This window comes from Polypterus senegalus, chromosome 10 (assembly GCF_016835505.1).
Source record: "Polypterus senegalus isolate Bchr_013 chromosome 10, ASM1683550v1, whole genome shotgun sequence".
NCBI classification, from domain to species: domain Eukaryota; kingdom Metazoa; phylum Chordata; class Cladistia; order Polypteriformes; family Polypteridae; genus Polypterus; species Polypterus senegalus.
The window spans coordinates 14,607,005-14,619,447 of record NC_053163.1 but is presented as its reverse complement, the minus strand read 5'-3'; the positions used below and the strand labels follow the sequence as shown (position 1 = coordinate 14,619,447).

The window sequence follows — 12,443 nt, the reverse complement described above, 5'->3', positions numbered from 1 at the left end:
TTACAAGCATACAAGCAATCTGAGATTTGTCAACTAAACTCAAGAATTGGCAGGACGCTTGATCTAATTAACGGTTTACTGTTGACCATGGTGCCAGATATATTGGTTCTAGCATTTTAGAAACAGATGCCCTCCTAGGGTTTTCACAAACATTGAATTCTCCAGAGTACACCAGTAATGTTACAATAACGTAATGCACCTGACCTTGAAGCTGATCGGCTGCAACATATTTATCTTGTGTCAGTTAAATTGGACATCAAAAATGGACTCTTGAAGATTGGAAAAAAATATCACCTGGAGTCAGAATATGGCACAAACAGCATGCATCTCACTGGATGTTTCTTCTGGTGTGTCTTTGGTACCAGCTGCTGTTGGTAGTGTGATGTACTGTGAGATAACGGGGTGCCCTAGTTTCCTCCCAAGGTCCAAACACATGCAGGTTAATGAATTGGTATTGCTAATTTGGCCATAGTGTGCGGTCTGGCGGCCCATTCAGGTATTATTAATGATTTGTGCCCAGTGCTTGCTGAGATAGGCTCTAACTTCCTTGAAAACCTGCTCTGGATAAACAGATCTCTCTATTATAAAAGGAAATTCTGGGATGAGACTTTCTCAGAGACAATTTCAACTCCTGCGAGAGATAATTTCAGGTCCCGCGAGACAAGACTTTTTGCCAAATGATTTTGACAAGTCCTGCCCTCCTTTCAATCATTTACAACCATGCCCGCGGTCCATTCACTTCTCATTCCTATGAATGCTATTGTCAGACACAGTTCCTGCGCTCTCAGCTTCAAGCGGGATCGTAAATAAAAGACAAAGAGTAGAAGACAAAGTAGAACGTTGTAAAGAGGTTCAAAAACGTTGCCACGATATACACGCAGAGCAGGTTAGGGATTATGAAAGTACAAAAATTCGAAAGTTTCAAAAAACTGATAGTAAAGATCGCATTAACGCGAACAAATGGAAATTATTACTCAGTGAAATAACGGAACAGCGAAAAGAGATCGAATATATGGACATAGGTGATATTACAGAAGTATATAGATGTTGTTCGGCTTTAAACTTTAAGTCGGAGACTTGAAGATCGTCTAATTCGTGTTGCCATCAGGGAAACGTAGTGTTTCTTCTCAGTGAAGAGGCATATCCATGAGAAATAAAAGGTTTGTTGTTTGGTGAAAGTGTAATCCACATACAAGATCGGCAGAGACGTGAAGTAGCTGGCACGCCCACGGTCCACTCACTTCTCATTCTTGTGAATGCTATTGTCAGACATGCAGTTTCTGCGCTCTCACCTCCAAGCAGAGTAGGAAATAAAAGACAAAGAGTAGAAGACAAAGTAGAAGATCGTAAAGAGGTTCAGAAACGTTACACATGCAGAACAGGTTAGAGATAATGAAAGTATTAAAATTCGAAAGTCTCCAAAAACTGATAGTAAAGATCGCATTTGTGCAAACAAATGGAAATTATTACTCGGTGAAATAACGGAACAGCAAAAAGAGATCGAATATATGGACATAGGTGATATTACAGAAGTATATAGATGTTGTTCGGCTTTAAACTTTAAGTCGGAGACTTGAAGATCGTCTAATTCGTGTTGTCATCAGGGAAACGTAGTGTTTCTTCTCAGTGAAGAGGCATATCCATGAGAAATAAAAGGTTTGTTGTTTGGTGAAAGTGTAATCCACATACAAGATCGGCAGAGACGTGAAGTAGCTGGCACGCCCACGGTCCACTCACTTCTCATTCTTGTGAATGCTGTTGTCAGACATGCAGTTTCTGCGCTCTCACCTCCAAGCGGAGTAGGAAATAAAAGACAAAGAGTAGAAGACAAAGTAGAAGATCGTAAAGAGGTTCAGAAACGTTACACATGCAGAGCAGGTTAGAGATAATGAAAGTATTAAAATTCGAAAGTCTCCAAAAACTGATAGTAAAGATCGCATTTGTGCAAACAAATGGAAGTTATTACTCGGTGAAATAACGGAACAGCAAAAAGAGATTGAATATATGAACATAGGTGATTTGACAGAAATATGTAGATATTGTTTGGCTTTAAACTTTAAGTTGGAGATTTGTAGATTGTCTAATTCATTTTGCCATCAGGAGAAAGTAGTGTTTCTTGACAATGAAGAGGCTTATCCACGAGAATGAAAAGATTTGTTGTTTGGTGAAAATGAAATTCACATACGCGAGTGGCAGAGACGTGAAGTGGCTGGCGTGTTGCACAGGCCGGGGGGGTTAGCGAGTGAAGCGCCCTAGTTAAGAAAATGGAAAGGTGGATGTTTTACACAGGGCGCTTATTGTTTAGTAATCATTTGTTCTACCAACAGTGAATCAGTCACCCTGTTCATCATCATTGCTATGTGTGACTTAAATTCATGGCTGACAAGATGGGACTATAAGCCACAGGGCTGATGATTCAGTCCATGCCACTGACTCACTGTGCGACCCTGAGCAAGTCACTTTGTATGCCTGTGTGTTGTAAAATTAAAATATACTGTGTGTGTGTGTATATAAGGAATCATACTGTACTTCAGTACATCAAAACCATATTGAGATGCTGTTCATTAGAGAAAGCTTTTTATATAAAGTAACGTGTTTCATCAAGTTTGAATTCCTCCAGAAGTGACAGTTTATTTAAAGCAACTGTGCAAGGAAAATTTGTCATCGTTGGTGTTCCAGCTGTCTCAGCTATTCAATGTCAGACATTTTGCAATGGAAACAAGCCAAGAAGACTAAAGTTGCCATACATTTTAAAACTCCACATTAGCGGATGCTTTCACTGCACACTCACACACACATTGCTGAAAGATCATGTGCCCCCAGAGGCCAGATAATGTAAGATCTGGCCCACATGCAGAATCTTAAAAAGCTTTTGGATGGCTCCATTGCAAATGAAGTGGAGTGTCGGGGGGGAGGCTTGTAGAGATTACAGTAGGTTTAAACAGAAGTGTGGGTGGGGGTGAGTGTGGGGTTGGAATTAGTGCCTTTCTGTCCTAGACTTTCTGACCCAGAGGGCAGTGCAGAAATGGAGCTGGGTAATTAATCAGCAATGACACAACTGAAGGTGCCAGACTGAGAAACTTGTGAGTATACCAGTTCATCTTATGTTGCCATTATACTGTTCTCTGCGATTTTTAGTGGCTCCGTGTATAAGTGCCAAAAAAAAATCAGTGCATTTATTCTCTCCAAGTGTAAGTTTTTTTATGACTTAGATTGTTCTACCCATTGTGATCTTAATTAGGCCACAAGCTTGTACAGGAGTGAAAACCCGTTTTTTGATTATTTTACAGTTGTGTGTGTAAGTTTTCAAAAATCTTCTTTGTTTATTTGACATGCTGAGGGGTGTCTTAAAACCTGGTTTGCGGTTATACTATGGCCTACTGTAAGTGTTTTACACTGCTCAATATTTATTTTATATTATTCCTTTTATAGTACAAACTGTCAATGCACAAAACAGTTGTATTTCTAAACATCAGTTAAGTGCCCTTTATAGGGTCACAGATCTTATTTGTAAGCCAGAGTTTCCCCTCAGGCTTATGCTTAAATTCCTTTTTTATGTGCATTGTTTGACTTTATTTATTCTTTAGTTAGTATTGTTATTGATTTTTATTATTTGGCTATTTTTGCATTTTACATCACTTTTGTTTATTGTGTAGCTTCTATGTGCCTAAAATTTGTTCTTCCATGTCCCTTCTGTTTTGTGGCTGGACCCCCCTCCAATCTCTGCTGAGGGGCTGCTCCCAGTCCTATAAAGGCTCATGGGAATTGCAGCCCCTTTGCAGTACATTGTATGAGCTTGCTGCTTGGTGAGTTTTTTATTTCCTTTTGCTATTGCATATTTTTTGTATTTACTGGTCAGTGGGGACAAGACAGAATACATGTGTGTAAATGAGAGGGAGGTCAGTGGAATGGTGAGGATGCAGGGAGTAGAGTTGGTGAAGGTGGATTAATTTAAATACTTGGGACCAACAGTACAGAGTAATAGGGATTGTGCAAGAGAGGTGAAGAAGAGAGTACAGGCAGGGTGGAATGGGTGGAGAAGAGTGTCAGGAGTGATTTGTGACAGACGAGTATCAGCAAGAGTGAAAGGGAAGATCTACAGGACGGTAGTGAGACCAGCTATGTTATATGGGTTGGAGACGGTGGGACAGGAGACAGAGCTAGAGGTGACAGAATTAAAGATGCTAAGATTTGCATTGGGTGTGACGAGGATGGATAGGATTAGAAATGAGGACATTAGAGGGTCAGCTCAGCTTGGACGGTTGGGAGACAATGTCAGAGAGGCGAGATTGCATTGGTCTAGACAAGTGCAGAGGAGAGATGCTGAGTATATTGGGAAAATGGAGCTAAGGATAGAGCAGCCAGACAAGAGAAAAAGAGGAAGGGCTAAGAGAAAGTTTGTGGATGTGGTGAGAGAGGACATGCAGGTGATGGGGGTAACAGAACAAGATACAGAGGACAGAAAGATATGGAAGAAGATGATCCGCTGTGGCGACCCCAAACGGGAGCAGCCGAAAGAAGAAGACTGGTTTTTAAACACTTTGTTTCTGTTTTTCGGATTCTGTTTTCTGGTTAGTCTTTTCTTAGGATTGCCTTGCTTACAAATTCTTTTTGCCTCCTTTCTTACTTTTATCATATTTGATAATAAGTTCTCCTTTTTTTTTAAAAAAAAGATTTTTTTCTGTTGTTTTGCTCTGTACTAACCAGGGGTTTACAGTTTTGCCTTCCCTAAAGAGGCACTTTGTGTGTCATTTGGGACATATGGAAAGTGTATTTTTGAACTATAAGAGTTAAGTGCATTTTAGCCTGGTGCAGGCCCATGCCAGCCACTCAAATGGAAGCTAGGCTGCCTTTTGGTGGGATTCAGGCCTGCTTCCCTGGCTGTTTTTGAAGGTTTCACACCCTTTGGTTAGTTTGGGTGAGATGGTCACAATAGGAGGCTCCATTGACACCTGGCAACCACATGCGGATCATGTTTGGTGATCTGATTGTGATTGGATAGCTCTTAAACGGGTTAAAAGAAACACTGTTGTTAACGCACTTGTGATTGGATCACTCAGACACGATTGGGTCTTATAGTATCCTCACCTGCTCATCCTACAGCATGGGACCACAAGACTCTAGAGCGAGTTCCTAAATCGGCACAAAATATCATTGGAAAAGCACTACCTTCATTAGAAGACATCCATAACACCAGAGTTCTCAGGAGGGCCCATAACATTATTAAGAACACAACCCACCCAATACATGAGCTGTTCATACTACTACTATCAGGAAGACGTTATAAGACCATAAGCAGCTAGAACATCACAGTTAAAAGACAGTTTTCTCCCTTATGCCATCGGGCCTGTAAGTAGAACCCATCCACTGCCCATCCCATCTGCACTGCAGGCTAGCATGCCTCTGGAGGAAGGAAGGCCATCTTGAGATCATATGCCTGCAGAGTTTACATGGAATCTTCTTATTTATTTGTATGTGTACTCTTACTTGTTTATTTTTTGCATTTCTTTTTCACTTGAGTTTTTTTGTTTATTGTTTTGTATTCTTGTTAATTTCTAGAGGACTTACAGAATAAGATTTTCATTGTACTGAGTACAAATGACAGTAAAGTTGATGTTAAGTTAATAAAGTTGAAGTTAAGAAATGGAGAACAACAAGGTGTAAATACAAATGCATTTTTTTTATTTGCATACAAGTAATAATTATAAAAACAGAAGAAGATGACATCGGATATCTGTTTAGGCTTGTTGCACATACAGAAAATGTATTATAGTGACAGATGTAAATGTTATCCGGCTAAATTATATCAGGATACAATCTAGAAAATACCAAGTGTTAAAGGAATACTCCACCAAAAAATTATATTTTTTATATGACACTTACTCCTTGTAGTTTGTATTGATGACTAAGGAAACAAAAAATATTAAATTTAATTTAATAAGTTGAATCTGGTTTCATACAAAATGGAGATAACATTTCTGAAAGAGCAGACATCTATGGAAACAATGCAGAATAATATGAAAAAAGTCAATAAAGAATGAAGAAAACAAAAAAACTATAGTTCTTATTTAAACCTGGGGGGTACGCCCCCTGCTTGCTTCGCTCGTACAAAACCCGGACGCTACGCGACAGCTGGTGTGGACTAAATGCATGCTAAGGGGATGCGGACGGATCAGCTGCTGGCTTTCTGCTGCCGAGCTGCATGTTCTGCTTGTCGCGCTGCGCGTCGATCATTTAAAAGCCTGTACGGCAGCTGTCCTTTTGCCTCGCTGCCTTGTCTCAAAGGATGCTAAAGTGTCCCCAAGAAAATCACGTATCGTCTCCTTCCAAGCCTTCCAAGATTTTTTTTTTTATAATAGAGAGATATGAAAAAAATATAATAAGCCGGGTTCAGGTTATCATGTGAACTGCAAGCAGGTGGTTGGTGCAAAGCAGGTGTACAGCCGGTTCAATCTTGTTTTGGAGAGACTGCTCTGATGTAATTATTTTGAAAGGACCTGAAGTAAAAGGACAGCAAAAGTGAACAAACAATAGACTGAAAGAAGTCCTCTGAGTTTTAAAGTGGCATAGTGTGAAGGATAATTCACCTGGGAGCTAACTGGAGTGCTTGAAAGCCACCAATGATCTTTGGTGCTGTTATGTCTGTGGAACCTGGAGGGAGTTCTGGTGAGGAAGCCCCAGAGTATTCTGACTGCAGAAGCAGTTCCAGTGACTTCATTGCCAATAACGTCCACGGAGGGATTAAATCCTTAAGTCAGAGGGCAAGAGATGATATGTGCAAACTGGTAGGAATTAACCAGGTCATGCAATAGAGAAAGAGACGCTGAGTGTGTTAAGTGTGCATGCCACCCCATCAGGTGGACAGGATTCAGGGCCTGTACGGATAGGCCCAGGGTGCTAGCTAGAGTTATTATATTCTGTTGAATTTATACTTTTATGTTTTCCCATACAACACACTTCATTTTGCACTTTACTTATTTAGTAAAGTTACCTTTCTTTGTCAGGTTTTGCTGTAGTTGTGTTATTGATGTGGGAGGAATGTTATAAAAGTAACCACTCCAGTTAGTACATATGTATGGTTCAAAAAGAATTTCTGGCACCCTTCAAAAAAAGTGTAAAATAAGGTAAGTTAAAAAAATGGTTTCGGAAATATGCAAAGTTTTATGTTAAAACAATGGAAAAGTTATTGAATTTTAATTTAAAGCAGGTATTTCAAAACTAATTCTTTCAAATTGGTACCAAACAAATCGCACACCATAGGTCACTGATGTTCAAAGTCGGATGAGCCAGAGGGCCGCCTTTTTTAATATAATTGTGGGTCCACCGTTAACCATATCTGTTTTTTCTCCTAGAGTTCTTTAACTTATATGTTTTGAAAAGGGAATAAACAAATAACAGCAATTACATCCCTAAATTCAATGAATGTTACAAGTGAACTGTATTAATGGGATGACTGACACTGCAGGACCATGGTTAAGTAAGGCTTGTGGGAGGTTACAGCAAAGGTGCATGCACTGGTTGAGATGATCTTCTGTGCCTCGGATTCTTAATGAGATTCATTATTCAAAATCCGGACTCCCAGATGTAGGCACAGCCAAACATGATCAAAATGCAAGCGGCAAGTCTGTTGCAATTAGTGTACCGCTGTGCCTACTGCGTCCAAAACATTCACAGTTCCTTCTCATTGAACTTGGCTTTGATCACATTGTTGCTCTGTAACTGAATTATCTCCATCTGGAATGACACCTCGCCGATATGGAGAAAGCAGTCTGGCTACAGATGGGGCATGTCCTGGTGGCAGCAGCTGTTGAAAGAGTTTTGTTCAAGTGAGAGCACTTCTTTCAGGTTTTTGAAATGATCAAACTGGGTCTTAAATTTCTTGAGGAGACTAATGAGCAGTACCTTCACTGTCTCATTCACGGCGTCAACTACATCACGAAAAATGTAAACGTGCAATTTTCTCTCCTTTAAATTGGTCAGGAAATAAGTCCATGTGTGTGCAAAAATACAGGGTTTTCAAAGAGATCTTCCATGCTTCCATTCCAAGTGTTGCTGTCCAGCTATTCAACAGGGTAATGTTGTTTGAGGAATGTATTCTGTGTTAAAGGTAGACATATATGTGGGTACTGCTTTTACAATCTACAGTTTAAGATTTTAATAGATCATCTCTCTATTATATAAAAAAATCCTGCAATGAGACAAGACTTGTTTAAAGAGATTTTTGCAAGTCCCACGAGACTTTGGCCAATGAGATGTTTTCAAGTCATGCCCTCACCCAACCACGTACATGGTACCCTCACCTCTCATTCGTGTGAATGCTTTTGTCAGACACACTTCCTGCTTTCTCAGATCTTATAAATTTTAATGTTTTCCTCACTTTAAGTTCCAAATTAAAGAAGACGTATTATGTCCAAATCTTATTGAAGAATTTCATCACGAAGGGTTATCAACAGTAAAAAATGAGTACACGGGCAATCCTAGCACTGAGAAACGATGAAGTCAAACGAGTTAACGCCACACATGTCAATCGGTTACACGGCGGATTGGTTACAAAAAATCAAAGTTCGGAACAAGACTGAGAGATGAACCTAAGTGGCTCCACTCCACCAGACACCTGCCTGCCTCTCTTTTTGAGTCATCTGACTAACTAAACAACATATCACATATGCAACTGGGAATGTGAATAAAGTGAAAATGTGACATGTGATGAAATGACAAATTAATATGTAATATCTGTGTACAGGCTGACATTCAAAAATCTGGCAACCTCCGGACCTGAGGAGTGCCAGATTTTTGAAAATGCCAGGTTTTGGATGGTTATATATGCTGTATGTATTTAACAGAATCTGTACAGGATCTGTACAGTCCTTTAAAGAAAGAAAATTAAACACAAAATGAAAAGCAAATGAAATTTTAATGTTCACCAACTAAATAAAACCTTTATACAGAATTTTAGTTCAACTAAATAAAATAGTTCTTCAGAATTTTAATTAAAAAAAAAAAGATCCTCAGAATTTTAATTCAACTATACAGCAGCAAATAAATGATAAAATGAGAAGGAATAAGCAGGAATGCCTGTTAGCAGGTGCAAGCAAGACCCAACTGATCATCGGCTTCAGCGCCATCAAAACATAAACGGCGCCTCCAGAACAGTGGCGTGTCAACGCGGTACATTTGAAAATGCGCTCTGAAAATCTGAAGGAACCGGATTATCAATGGCTGGATTTTTGAATGTCAACCTGTAATCGGAATTGCATTGTTTTGTTTTGACAGCATTCGTGTTTTAATTCAATAGTGTGAGATACACTAGAAAATGCATACTACAGACATACAAAATGCACTTACAGGTGAACTAAATATTTTTTTGTGATGTTTTAATGCAAACGGTGAATTGTGGAATAAACGTTAGAAAACATGAGTAGCTCTCGGCCATTTTAATTTTGTAAAAGTAAAAAAAGGTTGGAGACCCCTGCCCTAGAGAATATAAGTGGTGCAAGTCATTCCAAGAGGGACTATCGTCTCCTCGGTCCACTGAAGGAATTTTTAGGAGGGAAGAAACTCAAGTCGAATGAGGAGGTTGTTGACGCTGTGCAAGAATGGGTGAACATGGAGTCACAAGACTTCTGATTGTCTGGGATTAAGGAGCTTCCTGAGCGCTGGAACAAGTGGATTGCAGTGGCAGGGGGACTACATAGAAAAATAGGTGTGTAAGTCGTTTCATCGTATTCAATAAAAAAGTGTAGGTCATAAGTTCCTGTTTATATTTGAACGCCCCTCGTAATATAGGTTGTTGAAAGAAGGATGTATCCAAGAAAGGTAAGGTCGTACATCTCCCACGGATAATATATACACCAAAGCAGATCTTGATATGCCATTCGTATTAAAACGTTAAAAGTTTCTCGTTAGAATAGCTTTTGCAAAGACGATTAATAAATCAAAGAGACAAACGTTCGAAAAAGTCAATTTCTTTATTAGAGAAAAAGAAACGAAATTCACTCACAGGCAGTCATACGTTGCATTGTCACGATGAAAGTCCAAACCTTTTTATAAATTTTCTTCATCTTTTGTCGAGCATAACATTCTCAAACCCACTTAATCCAGTAATCCAGTTGCTATATGTGCTGCTTATTTGAACTCTTTTAGGGCTAATTATTTTTTTCCCTTTTGTCTCAGGGCTCAATACAAAGCAATGGTTTCACACATACGTCAACATAAAACACTTATTTATGACAAATGTCACTCTGTTTTATGTTCCGTCTACAATATGTAAATTCATACACTTACTACATATCTGTTTGTCTAATCATTCATAAGCTGAAAGGTACATTCTAGACAAAAAACAGCTAGGAGTAGTCGAGTGGCTGGTAATCCGTAGTGTCCACTAGCACACCGTGTCATCTGATGATGTCCAGTTGCCAGCTTGCCTCCCATGAATCTATGTCTGTATAGTACTCCCTGGGGCGAATGTTACCATAGGCGTGAAACCTACATGAGCGCGTTCAGCACTATGATCAGCTGGGGACCGATCAGCTGATGTAGGTACCCAACTTTCATTTTCAATCTCTAGATCACTTGCGTCAAAATTGGAGTTCAATAAGTCAGAGTCTGATTCAGCAATAATATGCAAAAAATGAATAAATACTATTTTGCTTTGCAAGTTCACTTCGCTCTCTCGCCCAATGTCAGCGACATTGTAGACATTGTTTACGCTAGTCACGCACATGCAGGGATTCGATGTTAAGTCAACAAGTCTGACAGTCCTTTAAAGGGCCTTCCTATTACGTAAAGGTGAATTGTATTGTCGTTTACAGATTATTTTCGACCTCTGCTACCTGAGTTTTAGTCAACATCTGCCCTCAACCCCTTGTGTCAACAAATGCCGACATCCGCCTTAAAAGAGTTAAACAGTCAGTCATTGTCCAACCCGCTATATCCTAACTACAGGGTCAGGGGGGGTCTGCTGGAGCCAATCCCACCCAGCACAGGGCACAAGGCAGGAACAAATCCATGGGCAGGGCGCCAGCCCACCGCAGGACACACACACACACACACATACTAGGGACAATTTAGGATCACCAATGCACCTAACCTGCATGTCTTTGGACGATGGGAGGAAACCCACGCAGACGCAGGGAGAACATGCAGCTTTTTAAAAAAAAATTTTTCTTCATCTTTATCAAGGATAACATTCTCAAACCCACTTAATCCAGTATGGGGTCGCTGGTGACTGGAGCCTATCTTGGCAACACGAGGCACAAGTCACCCAGCAACTCTAGATGAGACGCTACTCAGAATTGAGAATAGATTTTTGTTAATAAGTTATCAAATATGTATTTTTTTTTCTTTTGACAGGACTGGACTCTGCTCAGATTAAGCAAGCTGGCTTGATTGGTGGCCAGAATAGTACCAGGAGAATAGGTGATTATCGAGTGAAATACAGCTACAGCGACATAGACCTACTAAGGTATGGCCTTACAACATGTGAAAAGCCTTTCCAAATGATAAGGGGCCTTCAGAAAGTTTTACTTATTCATCATTTTTTTTTTTACTTTCCACCTGCTCTGCTGGCTGATATACTCTTCAATGTCCTTATCTGTGACACTAACACTCTATTCACTTCACAAAATAAACCGACTTTATGACAATGCATTCATTGTGGGGCTAGCACGATAATCACTCAGCAGAATTCATTTATTAGCAGTGTGGCAGTCTGAGGATTTTTTAAATTACACTAGCAATATTTATCCCAGTATTGCCTAGTCATGTGATGCCAATGTAGTTTTTATGACTGTTATGCATTGCAAAAAACAAATTACAATACACCACTGCCTGAATGTAGCAAGAGCGGTAAACTATTGCTTTGAACACAACAGAGTTAACTTATTTTAATGGCATATAATGTCAGTTGTTGAATGTCATTGATGAATAACAATTCTGCTGAAAGGCAGCTAAGCTGAAATGTGCAGTTTACGCTGAGCAGCTAAAACGTTTCTATTTGTTATGCCCATTTAAAAATCAGGGAATCAATCAATATGGGCGGCACGGTGGCGCAGTGGTAGCGCTGCTGCCTTGCAGTTAGGAGACCCGGGTTCGCTTCCCACGTTCTCCCAGTGCTGAGTTTGCATATTCTCCCCATTCCTGTGTGGGTTTCCTCCCACAGTACAAAGACATGCAGGTTAGGTGCATTTTCTTGTTCTTGTAATAATTCTTGCAGCCGCATTTTGGATTAACTGGAGGGAGGTCCTCCCTGCGTGGAATTTGCATGTTCTCCCTGGGTCTGCGTGGCTTTCCTCCGGGCTCTCCGGTTTCCTCCCACAGTCCAAAGCCATGCAGGTTAGGTGCATCGGCGATCCTAAATTGTCCGTAGTGTGTGCTTGGTGTGTGTGTGTGTGTGTGTGCCCTGCGGTGGGTTGGCGCCCTGCCTGGGATTTGTTCCCTGCCTT

The 12,443-nt window shown here is 40.1% G+C and overlaps 1 protein-coding gene across 2 annotated transcripts in view; it reads left to right on the top strand.

Annotated features, from left to right (window-relative positions):
* tab1 (TGF-beta activated kinase 1/MAP3K7 binding protein 1) overlaps positions 1-12,443 on the top strand; it is a 102,668-nt gene that overhangs the window by 72,868 nt on the left and 17,357 nt on the right. For both annotated transcript variants that reach the window (XM_039765284.1, XM_039765283.1), the window contains exon 7: positions 11,353-11,464. In XM_039765284.1, the coding sequence (XP_039621218.1) occupies positions 11,353-11,464 (112 nt within the window). The remainder of the gene's footprint in view (positions 1-11,352; positions 11,465-12,443) is intronic.